At 41.2% G+C, this 18,350-nt stretch overlaps 1 protein-coding gene and 1 long non-coding RNA gene across 4 annotated transcripts in view; one reads left to right on the forward strand and one right to left on the reverse strand.

Moving 5' to 3' along the window:
• The window catches only part of LOC148112558 (uncharacterized), a 53,553-nt gene that overhangs the window by 12,176 nt on the left and 23,027 nt on the right, over nt 1–18,350 (forward strand). The window contains exon 2 of the long non-coding RNA XR_015729274.1: nt 15,291–15,430. This is a non-coding gene — a long non-coding RNA (uncharacterized LOC148112558). The remainder of the gene's footprint in view (nt 1–15,290; nt 15,431–18,350) is intronic.
• LOC117678978 (alcohol dehydrogenase 1-like) lies at nt 1,106–17,189 on the reverse strand. 3 transcript variants are annotated; one of them, XM_087875372.1, is made up of 10 exons: nt 17,062–17,189; nt 16,621–16,742; nt 11,389–11,490; nt 9,930–10,071; nt 8,982–9,069; nt 8,275–8,497; nt 6,442–6,702; nt 4,744–4,879; nt 2,804–2,942; nt 1,106–1,516 (listed from the first exon to the last, which is right to left on the reverse strand). In XM_087875372.1, the coding sequence occupies exons 2-10, from the start codon at nt 16,636–16,638 to the stop codon at nt 1,492–1,494; spliced, it is 1,134 nt and encodes a 377-aa protein (XP_087731498.1). In that variant the 5' UTR covers nt 16,639–16,742; nt 17,062–17,189; the 3' UTR covers nt 1,106–1,491. The 3 variants fall into 3 exon arrangements, with proteins under 3 accessions (XP_087731498.1, XP_060542929.1, XP_034296415.1); XM_060686946.2 differs by lacking the exon at nt 17,062–17,189 and adding an exon at nt 16,929–16,989; XM_034440524.3 differs by lacking the exon at nt 17,062–17,189 and having other exon boundaries at nt 16,621–16,913.

Genomic DNA, 18,350 nt, shown 5'->3' on the forward strand with positions numbered 1-18,350 from the left:
GATTTATGATTTAATCCAGAGACAAAACCCCCTCCCAACTATGCTAATCCACAAAAGAAATAAATGGCAAAATCTAAATTTATCAATGCCTTTATTATGACCAACCAAAGTGACACAGAAATGTGTGGGAACGTATTGTTTTTATTCTTTCATTCCTACATTCATTCAATTTATAAGATGCCCAATCACAAAATAATTCAAGGTGGCATACCGTTTGTTTGTTTTTTTTTAAATTCAAACCATTCATCATCCTAAAAGAGAAGAACCAGTTATAAAAATGGAAGGACAGTTGTCAGCACCTCAAAGAAATTCCAAAATAATCTAAACTTTAAATATCTAATTTGAGGACAAAGTCAACTTGCATCATGCATGGCCCATTGGAAAACCCCTTTTTAAAAAAGCTCTCCTGAAAGATAACATTGTTGGGGCTGTGCAAATTTTGAGGAAATGTGGTTCTGAAGGGTAGTGGTGGCAGTAGTGTTAACCAGGGATGGGATTCAGAAATTTTAACCGGTTCTCTGCCTGGTTGCTGTGTGGGCGTGGCCATGGTGGGTGTGGCCTACTCAACCTCCTGCACCATGGGTGTATGTGTGTTTTCACCCTCCCAAGACTCTGGAGGCTTTTTTTGAGCCTCCGGGAGGGCAAAAACAGCCTCCCCCAGGCTCTGAAGGCCCTCCAGAGGCCGGAAACAGGCCCGTTTTCAGATTTCCAGTAGGCCCGTTTTTCGCCCTCCCAGAGCCTCCACGTGAGCTCTGCACTTACCTGGCATCCAAAATAGACTGCATGGAGACTCCTGGGAGGGGAGGGGTGGGTGGGATCAGCCAGTCCTTGCAACTACTGGTTCGGTGAACCAGATTAAAATTAACATCTGGTTCACCCAAACTAGTCCAAACCAGCTGAATCCCACCCCTGGTGACCTAACTAGAGTACTGTCTCAAGTATGGATTTGACAAAGAAAGTTCAGACATCTTTGAGATATGTCACAGAATCTGTCCCAGGCAATTTTGGTGGCATGCTAGCTACAAACATAGCAAAAAACAATCTCATTTGTTTAATAGTGGGTTAGCCAATATGCAATAGGTACAAGACTACTATTCAAAAAGGATTATAGTTGATTCAATTTATTATTGCAACGTAACACAAGTAACTTTTCCATTTGTTTGACACAATAGGACATTTCAATCCAAGATCCAAGATTCCATGTTTGCTTTTTCATTGAATCTGGCCAAACGGTAAACATATCTTGCATGCTGTGGAAACACGGATGGATCTCTGTAATGATGATGCGAGGATCAGCTGGCCTTAATAGCATATCAAAAGCATTTTTCCACAACAACTTATAAATTAAGTGGCTTTTCATATTTGTTTACCAATGTAATTGATTATAAATGTTTTCAGCACAGATTACATGGTTGTACAGTATTAAATGAGATGCTATTAAAACTGCACAAAACTGCAAAGGAGACTGTGAGATAGGTTAAATTTGTAGTTTTAAAACAGCAAAACGCAGCGAATGCTGAAAGAAAAAACGAAAGAGGAGGATTAACACATTTGCAAGCAATGTCTACCTAGCAATATCTAATGTACACTAAGGTGTTAGTGCAATAACCTTGTCTCCATTTCCATCCATCCATCCATCAATCAATCACATTTATATAGCTGCCCATCTCACAAAAAGCAACTCTAGACTATTATGTAACAATAGTTAATACAATTATAAAAACAACAGATATAAAAATATAAAACTCCACACTAAAAGATAAATATAAAAATGAATATTTATTAATCAAATTTGTATAGCCACCCGGTTTACCAAAAGTGACTTTGAGCAGCATGCAACAATCAAATGTAACAACAAATATAAAAACAAGTTATATAAATTCACATAAAAAGATAAGTATTATAAAAATGAGTGTTTATTTATTTAATCAAATTTGTATAAAAACACTAAAAGGTATTCTAGGCAGTGTATGACAATTTGTACAACAAGAAGAACAATTTCCATTCATTCTATCTTTTATTTGTATAATTTAGCCAAAGCCAATCTTTGATCCAGGAGCCTGGATAGCTCAACAGACAGAGCACTGTAATTTAACACCAGCTGTCTGCAATTAAAGTAAGATCGAATCTCGCCAGGCTCAAGGTTGACTCAGCCTTCCATCCTTTCTAAGGTAGGTAAATTGAGGACCCAGTTTGTGGGGGCAATAAGCTGACTTTGTATAAATATACAAAAGTATGAAGGCTATTGCTTAACGCACTGTAAGCCGCCCTGAGTCTCCAGAGAAGGGCAGCATATAAATCAAATTAAAAAAAAAAACACCTTGTCATTTCCAAAGTATATGGAAATTCAAGTTCTTTGGACTGGAAAGGGACAGTGATCTCTTGATCAAAAACATGTCGATTCAAATTCCTACACAGTTCTGAAGTTCACAGGGTATCATGGGGTCCTTGGTATTTTCTGAGCTTGGTTAGTTTTTTTGCAGATATTTCACTACTATGCTAGATACAATAACATAATCAGAGCTAGTGCTGATGATGGTACCTAGTTTGGTAATAAAATGCCTGCATGAAAATTTTCAAACTCAGAGAACACCAAGAACCCCATTGTTCAACCTGTTTTATAAATATTCTCATCCATAGGTATGACAGGTTATCCTTGTGACATCACTACTTCTTAGTCTCATGTACTTTAGAGGTCAGTTATAATGATGAAACTGTATCAGCATGAAATCTTTAGAAGAAAGATCTGACAAAACAAGAGGAATAAAATGTGACAGCTGGTAATGTGCTGACACAATCATACCTTTTTCCAGAAAGTAAAAGCTCAAATCCTTCACTGATCTTCTCAAAAGGCAATACATGAGATATTAATGCATCTGTATTAAATTTATGTTTCATATAATCCAAAACAAGTTTAGGGAGAGCATCTTTTAATTTCCAACCTGGGTTTTAAAAGAAAACAAATAGGAATAGTAATTGAATTATTCATTTCTTTGCATAAAAGAACTGAAAATGAATTTTTTTGTTTTTTGCAGCATCACCAACTTTGGTGTACTTATAATAAACTAGCTGGATGCCCCTGCTTCGCTACGAAACTAGGTGTTCGGGCTTGATAAATTGACACTTACAGCCTGAAACTTAATGTAGAATGTCCCAGCCTGCAGCATCCATCGGTATTCATCTGGCTAGCATCCTGTCAGTGTGTGAGTGAGCAAGAAGGAGACAGGAAGGAGCCTGGGCATGGCTTAGCTTAACTTTTCTGTATTAAAGCTGCTTGCTGCTGTGAAAGTAAAACTGAAAGTGAAACTCCTCTCCTCTGTTTGTGTTTTGCATTTGGACAGATTTCTTTTGAGCTGGGAAGAACTCCTTAGCATCAGAACGTGGAACAGATTTCTTTTCAGGTGGGAGGGGGAGTAGCATCCTTAGCATCAGAGGGCTGTTTGGAAAGTGAAACAGTATTTGCTATGTGAGCAAGAAGGAGACAGGAAGGAACTGGCCGTGGCTTAGCACAAGTGTTCTGTATTAAAGCTGCTTCCTGCTGTGAAATTAAAACTGAAAGTGAAACTCCTCTCCCCTGCTTGTGTTTTGCATTTGGAACAGATTTCTTTTCAGGTGGGAAGTGGGAGTAGAACTCCTTAGCATCAGAGCGTGTTAATAATAATATAGGAAATACTAATGTTCTGATGGTCATTTCGAAAAATCCTTTCTTAGTGAGCACCTAGAAGCCAAGAGGAACATATGTGGCAAATTTCAAGTTTGTAGGCTTTACGGTTCTGGAGATTTCATGATTACTGTGTGAGTGGTTTTTGCTTTTATATATATAGATCTGTCCTTCAAAATATTGAAATGATGCAATTGGAGAACATTAGGCTGGTGAAAGCTGAGCTGTAAGCAAATTCTCCAATTATATCACAATACTTACAATGATAAATGCTGTTATATTAGAAAAGGGGTAAGTGTTTATTATTCATTTTTCATTATTATGTCATTTCTTAAGAAAACTGTAGCTAATCTCAGGGGTTGCCACAAAGAGGAGGGAATCAAGCTATTCTCTAAAGCACTTGAAGGCAGGACAAGAAGCAATGGATGAAAAGTAATCAAGGAGAAAAACAACCTAGAACTAAGAAGAAATTTCCTGACAGTTAGAACAATTAACCAGTGGAACAACTTGCCTCCAGAAGTTGTGAATTCTCCAACACTGGAAGTTTTTAAGAAGAGTTTGGATAACCATTTGTCTGAAATGGTAGAGGGGTTTCTTTCCTAAACACGGGGTTGGACTAGAAGACTTCCAAGGTCCCTTCCAACTCTGTTTATTATTGTATTGTATTGTATTGTATTGTATTGTATTGTATTGTATTGTATTGTATTGTATTGTATTGTATTGTATTGTATTGTATTGTATTGTATCGTATTGTATTGTATTGTATTGTACTCCATTCCATTCCATTCCATTCCATTCCATTCCATTCCATTAATAAGATATTGAGAATCTTGACAAAACAGCATTTCCTAACCAGAGCCTCCTGTTCTCTGTTTAAATTCAGCAATGGGAAATGGAGACAATTCAGAGGCTGAAACTAAGCAGATAGTAGATAGAATTCTTTAGACGAGTCAAGACAACTTTATACAATTTTATACCAAGCTGGACCAATCAAAAACCATATTTCTTATTTTGAAAAACGAATCACATGCACATACTGGTTAGAAGTATCTTATTTATGACCCACATTAGCCAATGCGTACCTCCAATCAGACAGCCTAATAGTTTCCTTCCTGTGAGCAGGAGAGCAGGGTCAAAAGAGAGCTGTGATTTTGCAGGAGGTGCCCCCACCAATACACAAATCCCATGGCCCAGGTGGGACGATGCAAGGGCACTGACCTATTTGAGACCCAAAGAAAAACAAGCTAAAGAATTCAAGTGAACAGACTGTAGTCTAAGTTTTCCACCGATAGGTTGTACATAATCCTAGAGGTGTTGCTTATATAAAAAAAGAGAATACAGCTACATCAAAGAATAAACAGGAGAGCCTTAGTGCATCTAACTCAGCATTCGGAAACAAGAATTAAAGATGGACAATAGTTTCATTCAGATAATGGGGTTTGGTTGTTTGGATGAGTTATCTGTCTTAGCAATAGCAATGGCACTTAGATTTATATACCGCTTCACAGTGCTTTACAGCCCTCTCTAAGCGGTTTACAGAGTAAGCCTATTGCCCCCAACAATCTGGCTCCTCATTTTACCCACCTCGGAAGGAGGGAAGGTTGAGTCAACCTTGAGCCTGGTGAGATTTGATCTGCCAAACTGCTGGCAGCAGGTGATCAGCAGAATTAGCCGGCAGTACTGCACTCTAACCACTGCGCCACCACAGGTCTTTCTTGCTGGAACAAGGTACCTCTTTCTCCTCACTTCTTTCTTTAACCTACTGTCAATATATGGGCAGTACAGGTAGTCCTTACTTACAACAGTTCATTTAGTGACCATTCAAAGTTACAACGGCACTGAAAAAAGTGACTTATGACAGTTTTTCACACGACGGTTGCAGCATCCCCATTGTCACATGATCAAAAGTCAGCTGCTCTGCAACTGACTCACATTTATGACAGTTGCAATGTCCCGGGGTCTCATGAACTGCTTTTGCGACCTTCTGACAAGCAAAGTCAATGGGGAATCCAGATTCACTTAGTAACCACGTTGCTGACTTAACAAATGCAATGATTCACTTAACAACCATGGCAAGAAAAGTCGTAAATTGGGGCAAACTCAGGGGTGAAATCCAGCAGGTTCTGACAGGATCTGGAGAACTGGCAGCGGAAATTTGTAGTTTGGAGAACTGGCAAATACCACCTCTGGCTGGCCCCAGAGTAGGGTGGGAATGAAGATTTTGCAATATCCTTCCCCAAGAGTGGGGAGGGAATGGAGATTTTGCAGTATCCTTCCCCTGCCATGCCCACCAAGCCACGTCCACAGAACCGGTAGTAGAAAAATTTGGATTTCACCACTGGGCAAACTCATTTAACAAATGTTTCACTTAGCAACATGAATTTTGGGCTCAATTGTGGTCGTAACTCAAGGACTACCTGTATATAATTGTAACTTGGAAGGACCAACCAATATGTCAGTTTGCTCCTTTGTCCTCTGGGTAACAGAAAAAGAGGAGGAGGAGGAGGAGAAGGAGATTATTTATAATCATAATCCTTAGATGTGACTCGCTGATACTACTACAAAGATTCCAAAGTATGCATGTGTTGGACATACAATATATTTAACGTTCACATTTTTTCCTAGAAAATGGAAAAAGATTCCCCCCCAAATATAGAATATGTGACCACAAGACACTAGAATATTTTCCGCTTGAATGTTAATCCTAATATCTGAAGGTGCTTTCTGCTACAAAATGGAAATTTGAACCTAAGAGATTATTGCCAACGCAAATCACATACTTCTGTGTCAATGCGTCCAATCACTTCAAATGTATAGTCCACACCAAGACCAGTCTTCTGCACGAGCACCTCGTGAATCGGCTTCTCAAAATCCTGGGGGCAGATGCACTCAGTGGCTCCTAATTCTTTGGCCTTCATAAATTTATCCTTGTTGATGTCAATCCCAATAATCCTGGATGCTCCAGCTGCTTTACAACCCATGATCACAGACAAACCAACACCTCCTAAGCCAAAGATGGCACAGGAAGAACCAGGCTCAACCTGAAAAAAAAAAAATCACACAAAGAAGAATCTTGTGTTGGAAGACACCCAAACAAACCCAGGAGCTGGATGGATGAAGATGGCATGAGAACAAGCAAAGGCTAGAACAAGAAGGCAAGCATGGACACAAAACTCAGAGTCACTCAGGGTCACTTCAAACCACAAGATGGGTAGCGTATAAATTTAATAAATAAAATAAATAAAGCTGAGCAGAATGCAATAAAAATAGTTTTAGTTTCAAGAAAAAAGTGCAATACCACAAAATTAACCATTGGAATATAACAAGAAGGTTAGAATCAGGGGTGAAATCTACTTACCTTCCTTACCGGTTCGGAAGTGCTATGCGCGCGTGCATGTCACGTGCATACATGTGTGTCATGCGCGCGCGCACCTGCACATGCGCAAAACCTGTGCATGTGCAGAAGGTAAAAAAACATTACTTCCTGGTTAAAACCAGGAAGTAATGACACCCGGGCGGCGATCGCTCCAGGATTGCCGAACCACAGGGAAAAATTGCTACCGGATTGGGTGATCCGGTCCGATCCGGGAGCATTTCACCCCTGGTTAGAATACATACACAAGAAAAGGTATAACCTAGGACTGGAGACAGTGCAGAGAATATAATTTATTTCACAATGTGTAATAAATTGACAAGGATGTTTGACATTACTTCTCTGTGTCCAAACTAGCAGCATGATATCCTTGCAACACTTGTGTGTTCAGACCTATGATTGAGTTTCCATGTTACAATAAGCTATTGTTTGCCACTCTGTTGTACTAAACCACGAACCATGATTTACAAATCTTAATAATTGAATTCATAAGATCTATCAAACCAAAATCAAACAAGCCAAAGACTGACGTCAAGTTAACCCATGGTTTACAAGTTAACACCATATTTACAATCTAAACCAATCACAATAGATCAGGATTACTCAAATCATGTTACCATATTTTTCGGAGTATAAGATGCACCTTTTTTCCCCCCTAAAAGGGGGTGGAAATCTAGGTGCATCTTATACACCGAATGTAGCCCTGCCCACCCACTTACCCCCATCCTTTGGCCTCTGCCTCCCAGCAATTTACCTCCTTGCAGCAAGCAGCAAGAGGAAACAGCCCATTTCAGCTTCAGCACAGCCTAATTAGCACAAGTTGATTGTCCCTTGGATCGGCCTCCCGACTCTCAGCTGTTCAGACTGCAGGGATTGCCATTGCCTATTGCTGAGTGGGCCTCTGCTGCTTGCTGCAAGGAGGTAAATTGCTAGGAGCAGATTTTTTTTTCTTGTGCTAATCAAGCTATGCTGAAAACGAAAATGAAAGTAAAGCAGGCTATTTGCTGTTTGCTGCAATGAGGCAAAATTGCTGAGAGACAGAGGCAGATTTCTTTTCCTTGTTTTCCTCACCAAAAAAAGGTAGGTGTGTCTTATAGTCTGGAGCATCTTATACTCTGAAAAATATGGTATATTAATAACACAAGTTACAGCAAAAGCCAAACAAATCAAGGTTCATTTCTAGAAGATATGGAATGAACTCTTCTTCCAACCTAAGCAGGAAGCATGAAGTTCTTCTTACCTTGGCACAATTGATGGCAGCCCCATAGCCAGTTGAAAAGCCACAGCCAAAGAGGCAAACTTTATCCAGAGGAGCATCATCATCAATTCTTACAATAGATGCCTCAGGCATCACCGTGTACTCGGAAAAGGTGCTTATCCACAGGAAGTGATGAATCTGTTTCCCCCGGCAGGTGAACCTGCTGGTTCCATCTGGCATCAGACTTTGAAAAGCTTTATAAATGCTGTTTGAGGAGATTCAAATCAGTGTTTTGTCATAGTCTGGGTTGGTCAGAAATGGTCACTGTAACTCAGGGGTGTCAAACTTGATTTCATTGAGGGCCGCAAAAAGATTGTGTTTGACCTCAGGGTGCCAGGGTGGGCGTGACAGGGGTGGGCATGGCCAGCTTGATGTCACTTGTGTCGGGGGCGCCTGTGGCGGCCTGAGCGCCTTGCCAGCAAAATAGGGGTTCCTCAGCTCCGTTTTCAGCCATGGCGGCCTCCTGCAACTCTCTGCCAGTGAATACAGAGCTCGGGTGGGCCATGCATGCCTCCCCCAACCCCGTTTTTCTGGCAGAGACACTGCGGGCCGGTCCTTCACTGTTTCCAGGACAGCCCTGCGGGCCAGATCTAAGAACCCCATGGGCCGAATCTGGCCCCCGGGCCTTGAGTTTGACACCCCTGCTGTAACTGGAAAACCCAAATAAGTAATATGTACAACAAACTTACTGGGATTTGAGACAGCAGTTGGCTTTTGGACTCAAGCAGCAGTCACATTGTCCGCATTGAGGAACACAGAGAGGAATGACCTTGTCACCTTGCAGGGAATAAAAATCAGTCCTAATGTGATCATTTTGGGGTTAAAAATCTCATAGCCTATTAATAAAAGTTCAAGGAATCAATATTTAAGCTATACACACAGAGAATAATTCCTAGGATGTATTTCAGATCTTTGGTCATCACCACTTTGCTATTCTTTAAAACAGTTTATATTTTTTTCAGGCTTTTGCATGAGCCAGGAGGAAAGATGCTGCTGTTTTAAGAAGTCAACCGTTCACATAATTTTTAAGTAGCTGCAGCCTAATTACGATTTTTATTATGGGTGTATGTATGTTTTAATTTGCAGGCCAATTTTATATATTGATTTTAATTTGGTTTTAAATTTTAAATTTTATAAATCTATGTGAGTCCTTCGGGAGAAGGGCGGTACAGAAATCTAATAAACTTCAAAGTTCAAACTAAAAGAGAGAGATTGCACTATGACATCTTAATATTAATAACTTATGGTTGGTTGCACAATCAGCCAGATGTTTAGACTGGATATGACATGTTTGTTTACCTTTTGAGTCCTTGTCAAGTACCTAGATATTACTATAATATACACAACAATATCAAGTCATAGATGCCAGTTTAGCTGATATAGGCCTTCATAAGCATCAAATTCTTCCGAACAACCAACAATGTTGTAATATATACAGTGTAGTATATGTGTGCATTCAAGGAGTGTGGCCTTTTGTAATTATTATCAAAAGAGAATAAGGAACCTGATCCCTTTTGAATATTTCAAAATATAGCTGCATCTTCAGAATTGCCTGAAATTCCTAGTACTGTACTATCCAATGTGAATAATAATAATAATAATAATAATAATAATAATAATAATAATAATATCCTTACCTGGTTTTACACAAGTGACTTCTGGTCCAATACTTTCAACGATGCCTGCTCCTTCATGGCCCCCAATAACAGGGTAGTCTATGTTTGGAAAAACCCCTTTCCATACATGATCATCGGTCCGACAGATCCCAGTGGCTACCATCTGTACAGATAAGAGTATGTCATTTCAACGCTTGGGTCCAATTCAGTGGTGGGTTTCTACCGGTTCGCCCCCATTCCCGTGAACCAGTAGTGGTGGCGGCGGGAGGCTCCGCCCACCCGCCCAGACATCATCATAGATGCTCTGCGCATGCGCAGAAGCGCCACACGCAAGCGGCACTCCCAGTTCTGAACCGGTAGTGAAGGAAAGAGGAACCCACTTCTGGTCCAGTTCATATTTTCACCTAAAGAGCTTCACCAGACCCGAAGCCTATCTAATCCAGCATTCTCTTTGCACAGTGAACCCAGAAGATGCTTTGTGGAAGCCTTCAAAGAGAACAATCCTTCCAATCACATCACATAACAGTTATACAGTTAAAGGAAGGAAGAGTAAGGATTTTTAGTTTGCCTGGAGATCATGAGAAAGAACACCAAATTTATGGGTTTCTGTATTGCATGTTTCAAAATGATTTGTTTTGGGTGGTTACCAAAATTTGAACTGTGATCTCATTAAAAACTGGTTCTATAAAATATATACAAGTTGCCTTCTTCATTCTGGATGCAGACTATTCGTTGATGCAGAATCTGGCGATTTGCATCTTTCTTTTTTCTGGAGAGTACAATAGTTCTATGGCCATTTTATCAAAAGAAAAGCAACTGTTGCAGGGGAACAATCTCTATGGACCACCAGTAATGTGATATAGTCAAGAACCTATTTCACAAGCTGCAGGTACCCAGTGATGGGCTGCTGCCAGTTTGGACCGGTTCGCGTGAACCGGTAGTTCTGACAATCAGCTGGCCCCGCCCACCCGCCCACCCGCCCCCTCCCTATCCTGTCCTATATTTCCTTCTTTCTGGCTCAGCTGATTAGGGCGGCACAGCTGATTTCCGTGCCTCCACTGTTCTACTTATTGGGGCTGCCTTAGAAGGTAAGCAGCTGAGCTTCAAATTGCTGTATTTTGAACCCTGTGCGCAAGCGCGTTAGGCGCGCGCACTCACAGAACCGGTTGTTAACCAGTTGCAGCCCACCGCTGCCTGTACCCAAACACAAAAGGGAGGTCAAGAAACTGTCAGCAATACAAAACATTTATTCCAAAATGATTCTGAAGGGAAACGCCTTTGGGAAAAAAAAAAAAAAAGCTAACAAGAACTGGATGATTGGTGGAGCAACCATCAACAGGGACATTTCGGATAGCAGCATCTTGGTTCAAGTCTTGCTATTTATGTTTTCCTAAGCAGCAGCCTTTTTAGCAAGTCTCAATAGTTTAGATGCAAGACAACTGCAAATTTTATTACAATCATAATTTATTCATTGCATTACCTTCACTCGAATTTCATGGCTCTTTGGTGGTGCTACTTCTACCTCTTCAATTGAAAATGCTTTGTCTGGTTCCCAGATGACTGCAGCTTTACATTTAATCACCTGTGTATACATGGACCATCAAAAGAGAAGTCAGAGGAATGAGCAAATATATGCTCAGAATATGTCTTGTAAGCCAGAGGAGTGACAAGAACTGTTAAACCAGAAAAGGAAGGCATTTAAACCTCTTCGGTTTATTTCAACAAGTTATGGCAGTTTTACCATGGATATAATCTGAAGTACTTCTCCAACCATTCTATCAGTAGTGGGGGGGAATTAACCTAGTACCAGTGATGGTTGCCTCCGGTTTGCACAGGTTCATGCTCACCTGGCAGGCAAAGTGGAGCCTGTTCATAGAAAAGGTGGTAGAGACTGATATGTCAAAACAACCATCAATTATACCAGGGGCGTCAAACTCAAGGCCCAGGGACCAGATGTGGCTTACGGGGTGTTTAGATCTGGCCCGTGGGGCTACCCTGGAAACAATGAAGAACTGGCCTGTGGTACCTCTGCCAGTGAAAACGGAGCTTGGGAGGTCCGCTGTTGCAGCCAAAAACGGAGCTCGGGAACCCGTTTTCTCTGGCAGAGTTCTCAGGCACCACAGGCGCCCCTGACACAACGGGCATTGAGCTGGCCACACCCAGCCCAGCCCCCCCAAGGTCAAACACAACCCTAATGCAGCCCTCAATGAAATTGAGTTTGACACCCTTGAATTACACTAATATTGGAGAAGATGGTTTGCTGGTGACCCTGTGAAGTGAGAAAATTGAAGGCAGCTTTTTTGGCATGGGACATGAGGACAGTATTGTTGATCTGCAAGCCAGAAGAAAGGCAATCCAAATTGCAATGAAGACTACAAAATTTATGCTAGTTTAGTTTTCTGCAGGATTATAGATGCAAGAACACTTTAAGCAGTGGGAGGAAGGATGCCCCTAGTCATATTTATGCAGAATGTTAACTGGGGTTTACTTTCAGCTAACTCTGCATACAATTGCAGCTTAATATTTGTAATCTGTAATGGGTTCACCAAATGAAAAAAAAAATAGCAGGGAAGGCCATTCCTTATGTTAGGAAATATGCTTGCAAATATAAGCATATTTTTTAAGAAGCCTAACCTGGATCCAGACGTACTTAACAACTACCGTCCAGTCTCCAACCTTCGCTTTTTAGCGAAGGTTGTTGAGTCCGTGGTGGCACAGCAATTCCCTCAATTCCTGGAGGAAACTGACTACCTGGATCCTTACCAATCTGGTTTCAGGCGTGGCCACAGCACGGAAACGGCATTGGTCGCCCTAGTAAATGATCTCTGGCGGGCCAGGGATGGGGGTTGCTCCTCCATCCTGGTCCTTCTTGACCTCTCAGCGGCATTCGATACCATCGACCATGGTATCCTGCTGCAGCGGCTCAGGGGGATAGGGTTAGGAGGCACTGTTTTACAGTGGTTCTCCTCCTATGTCTCGGGCCGTCTGCAGTCTGTTTGGGCGGGGGGTCAGGGATCCTCCCAGAGGCCTCTCACTTGTGGGGTGCCTCAGGGCTCGGTTCTCTCTCCTCTGCTCTTTAATATCTATATGAAACCGCTGGGTGAGATCATCCGTGGTTTTGGGGTGAGGTATCATCAATATGCTGATGATACCCAGCTTTACATCTCCACCCCTGACCACCCTAGGGATGCCCTTTCCGTGATGTCCCACTGCCTGGAAGCGGTGCGGGTTTGGATGGGGAGGAACAGGCTCAGACTCAACCCTTCCAAGACTGAGTGGCTGTGGATGCCGGCATCCCGGGATCTTGAGGTTCCATCCTTAATGATCGGAGGTGAAACCCTTGCTCCCTCCGACAGGGTCCGCAACTTGGGTGTCCTCCTGGATTCTCGGCTGTCTTTAGATGATCATCTGACGGCCGTAACCAGGGGGGCCTTCGCACAGGTCCGTCTTGTGCGCCAGTTGCGCCCGTTCCTAGACCGGGATGCCCTCACCATGGTCACTCACGCCCTTGTTACCTCTAGGTTGGACTACTGTAACACCCTCTACATGGGGCTGCCCTTGGGATGTGTCCGGAGGCTTCAGTTAGTCCAAAATGCAGCCGCGCGGGTAGTTACGGGGGCGTCTAGATACTCCCGTGTAACACCTCTCCTGCGTGAGCTGCACTGGCTACCGGTGGCACTCCGGATACGTTTCAAGGTGCTGGTGCTCACCTATAAAGCCCTTCATGGCTTAGGCCCGGGGTACTTGCAGGACCATCTCCAGCCGCTCTCCCACCGTCCTGTGCGCTCTCACAGAGTCGGCCTCCTCAGGGTGCCGTCGGCCAAACAATGTCGGCTGACGACCCCCAGGGGGAGGGCGTTCTCTGTGGGAGCCCCGACCCTCTGGAATGGATTGCCCACTGAGCTCAGGACAGCCCCCGACCTTCTTTCCTTCCGTCGCGAGCTGAAGACGTGGCTCTTCCGCCAATTAAACTGATCCGTTTGGGGGTACACTGATATAATTTTAAATCGTTTTTAATTGGGTTACTGATTTTAATTTGGTATTGTATTGTGATTTGTATTGAAGTTGTCTTTTTGTAAGCCGCCTTGAGTCCCTAGGGAGAAAGGCGGCATATAAATCACAATAAATAAATAAATAAATAAATAAATAAATAAATAAATAAATAAATAATATACAGAATTGCAACTAAACATCCATGGAAAGATGTTCATAAAAACATGTTCACATGCCTATATGAAGTCAAGTTCTTTGAGAAAAAAACACCTTTTTATACCAATTAACTGAACTTGCAAAAATCAGAAAATAAGAAAACATTTTAACTATGTAATTAATTATATACCAGATAGATAGACAGACAGACAGAAGTAGGTTAGTCAGTACTTAGCAGTGGTGGGTTTCAAAAACTTTTACTACCAGTTCTGTGGGTGTGGCTTGGTGGGCAGGGCATGGTTTGGTGGGCATGGCAGGGGAAGGATACTGTAAAATCTCCTTTCCCATCCCACTCCAGGGGAAGGTTACTGCAAAATCCCCATTTCCTCCTAATCAACTGGGACTTGGGACAGTCAGAATTTTTACTACCGGTTCTCCGAACTACTCAAAATTTCGGTTCTCCAGAACTGGTCAGAACCTGCTGAAACCCACCTCTGGTACTTAGGTAAGTTAAGTAATAACAGAAGTTAATTTACTTATGAACCAGTTTGGCGTAGCGGTTAAGGGTCCAGGCTAGAGTCAAAAACTGATTCGAAGGCACACAAGTGGCACAAACAGTAAAAGAATATATAGCATAAAGAGGAAAGGAATGTCTAACATCATGTACAGCGATGTATGCATAGCAACTATTCCCAGCTTTCATTTCTGGTCTGGTTGTAATTGTACGATCTCTGTTCCCATGTAAGAAATGGGCTTCCCTCACCTCAAGCACACATACATTCATTTTGTCACAAAGTAGTTCTCTTTTAGGTTTGGCAGAGTTTGCAAGTCAAAACACTTTACATTTGTTATAATTTATTACTAAGTAAAAAAAAGCTACTTGAGAATCTTGTGCCATAAATGCAAAACGAATGAAAAAGTTGTCCCATATTTAGATGAGTTTGTAAAGCCACAGAAAAGAGATTCTAAGAGTGAGAAGCATTAGCTCTAAATCCAAAGATTTCTGGCTGAAAACTCTGTTTTAAACATTACTCTGGAAACACACGCATTCACATGCACACACACTATTTTTGTTTACTCTTGGCACATTTCTCTTAAACTGCAGTGAGATTCAATTACTTTTCTGCACGGCAAGAAAAAAAAATTAAGATTTTATTATTTTTATAAATAACTCAAAGCTCAAGGCAGCAAACATATCTAAGTCTCTTCTCCCTCCTTTTTTCCATACAACAGCAGCCCTATGAGGTAAATTGGATTGTGAGAGAGTGACTGGCCCAAAGTCACTCAATTGGCTTTCAAACCTAAAGTGAGATGAAAGCCCAGAGTCTCCTGGTTCTCAATACTGTTGGTCTTCTGCATGGCAAAGAACAAAGGTTTGTCCACATTTACATTACCAAACCCTTTGAATGAAAATACTACCCTGTTTCAGTGGTAAAATTCAAATTTTTTTACTACCGGTTCTGTGAGCGTGGTTGGTGTGTGTGGTGTGGCTTGGTGGGCATAGCAGGGGAAGGATACTGCAAAATCTCCATTCCCTCCCCACTCCAGGGGAAGGATACTGCAAAATCCCCATTCCTTCCCCACTCTGGGGCCAGTCAGAGGTAGTATTTTTCGGTTCTCCAAACTACTCAAAATTTCCACTACCGGTTCTCCGAACTGCTCAAAATTTCCGCTACCGGTTCTCCAGAACCTGTCAGAACCTGCTGGATTTCACCCCTGCCATTTCCCCCAAAATAAGACATCCCCTGATAATAAGCCCAATCGGGCTTTTGAGCGCTTGGCAATAAGGCCAAGCGCTTATTTCAGGGTTCAAAAAATATATATAAGACAGGGTCTTATTTTCAGGGAAACACGGTATCAATTTAAATCAAACATGGTACAACATTTAAAGCCCCCGAGATGAAACTGCCTAATAACATATTTGGAAACTAATACTCGTCCACAGGGCTTATTAGATGCTGCTGGTCCTGCTGTCATCCGGAAAATTCCTCAGCAGAGCAAAATAACAGAAAAAAACAACAACACAGTTTTCTACCCCGTTCTGATACTATAGATTAGATCGTGATTCCATTATCTCTAACCAACATCTCGAATGCAATCTTGAAATGACTCGAGTAATCCAATATATAGGAAGAAGATATTGTGAGTGCTTTAAATACTCCATAGACAGCACTAAGTCTTAGTACTGTAAGCGCAAGACTAATTGTGTCAGCATTTGTCTGCCTAGAGTTCAGGTGAAGGATGAGAATGCTACGCTCTAATAAAGCAACCAAACGACTCTACGTTTTCTTACCTACGGCAGAATTTTAAATCATTTCAACAATGCTCGAGAAAGCTTAATTTTTTTTTACTTGTCAGGCAGCTTTACTTTTTGAATTCACAAGCGTGGGATAGTTCGTCAAGCCTGACCTTTGCAGAAAATAGAGTAAATCAGCACAAGTGAAATTCACAGAATGCTCCATACATTTTTATGGAGCACTTAAATGCTTCCATTTTAGAAGTAGTCTAATAAACCATGTACATTATGCTGTCCAGGCAGGTTTTGATTAAGAGTCTTCCTTACCTTCCCAGCAGTCGCCATGTATTCCAAGATCCCTGCTTAGAATGTGTCCAAGCTCTTCTATAAATGACTTCTCTCCTTGATTGCTCTGGCTCTGAGAGATACATGAGTAACTTTTCTCCACCCTGTACAACACATAAAATGTTTAATCTATGATAGGTCAGCTCAGGAAGGGGAGGGTTCGTTTGCAACTGTACTAAGAAGTTCAATGTTTTCCAAGAGTTTTGCTTAAAACGATCTCCCTCTGGAGAAGCCATCCAAAGATAACTGCCATCTAGACCCCAGAAAATAGATTCTAAAAGTGTACAGACCTCAGGGCTTAGTTCCAAAGAAGTTTCTGATTAAGAACTAGTCCGTACCAGCAAAAAATAAAAAACAAAAAACAAAAAAACAGAACAAAACACAAACATCTTTGATTGATGTTCTCTTGCTTAAACTACTTACATAAAGGATAAATTCAGAGTACATGATGCATTTGGGCAACCGTATTAATCCCACAAATTTGGTGTTCCCATAGGATCATAATTGAGAAATATTACTCCTTGTGGAATAGCTATTAAGTTTGCATTGGACGTATAACATGTTTGTCAAGGCAAAGATTTATTAAAACAAATGACAGTTCATATGACAAATAATATAAATGGAAAAGCAGCACTTCTTTTTTTAATGAATCTTTAGCAAAATTCCCAGCATGTGCAACACTAATTAGCCCCAAAAGTACAGCTCTAGATTTCTCACATTGCCTTCCAAATGTGAAACATAAAACATTAAATGACTACTCACAGAAGATGGCCACACGAAAGCTGAATTTGCATTATGTGCTTAATCATAGTTGACTTATTTTATTCATTAACCCATGACTTCTTAAGATTGATTTAATTATCCCATTTTTATTGTTATTAACTTAAAATAATTGTCAAATGCTATTCATGTGTTGCTGGAATGCAAGGCTACAATATATTCTGTATTAACCCAATGCATTGAACTATAAACTAACTCTTTGCACAATATGAAATATATTTGACTACTTTGTGTGTCAGTATATCACACAAGCACAGCTGGTGCAGGGTGTTCTAGGCAAAATTTAACCAAATAAGACAGCCTAAAAGTAGATGCCACTGCAATCAGTTAATAGAATTGATGCATAAACAACAACTGTAGCAATCACACTTGAATATAAAATTACTTCAGCAGTTTCCTGGTAGAAACGTATTTGGCTGGCACAATACAGGAGAGAAATTTCCAAAAACAAAACAGAGAAAAGGAGGGGGAAAAGCATCACTAAAAAACCTAAAATGGTTTAATTAAATAAACCCTTAAATTAAATCATCAAGTTATAATAAAACATAAAATATATTTTTAACCAGGAGGAAGGGAAGGAGATAGATAGATAGATAGACAGATAGACAGATAGATAGATAGATAGATAGATAGATGGATGGATGGATGGATGGACGGATGAGATGATAGATGATAGATAGATAGATAGATAGATAGATAGATAGATAGATAGACAGACAGACAGACATGGATGGATGGATGGATGGATGGATGGATGGATGGATGGATGGGCGGGCAGGCAGGCAGACAGACAGACAGACAGATGCAGAGATAGCATAATCTCTAGGTCAAGGACAGTCAGTTCTTGTTGGTGCACCAGTTGGCAGTTATGCTCAGCTTCAGTTGGTGCATCAGTTGTGTGCCCATTTCTGGAACAGGGGATGCTGGAAACC

This window comes from Pantherophis guttatus, chromosome 8, assembly GCF_059756535.1.
Source record: "Pantherophis guttatus breed Tessera chromosome 8, ASM5975653v1, whole genome shotgun sequence".
Taxonomy (NCBI): domain Eukaryota; kingdom Metazoa; phylum Chordata; class Lepidosauria; order Squamata; family Colubridae; genus Pantherophis; species Pantherophis guttatus.

Excerpts from the sequence above, each read along its gene's own strand:
- LOC117678978 (XM_087875372.1), bottom strand. Across the intron at positions 9,070-9,929 it reads AGTCACTTGTGTAAAACCAG|GTGACAAGGTCATTCCTCTC; the intron begins GTAAGGATATTA and ends ATTCCCTGCAAG. Across the intron at positions 8,498-8,981 it reads AACTGCTGTCTCAAATCCCA|CATTTATAAAGCTTTTCAAA; the intron begins GTAAGTTTGTTG and ends CTCCTCAAACAG.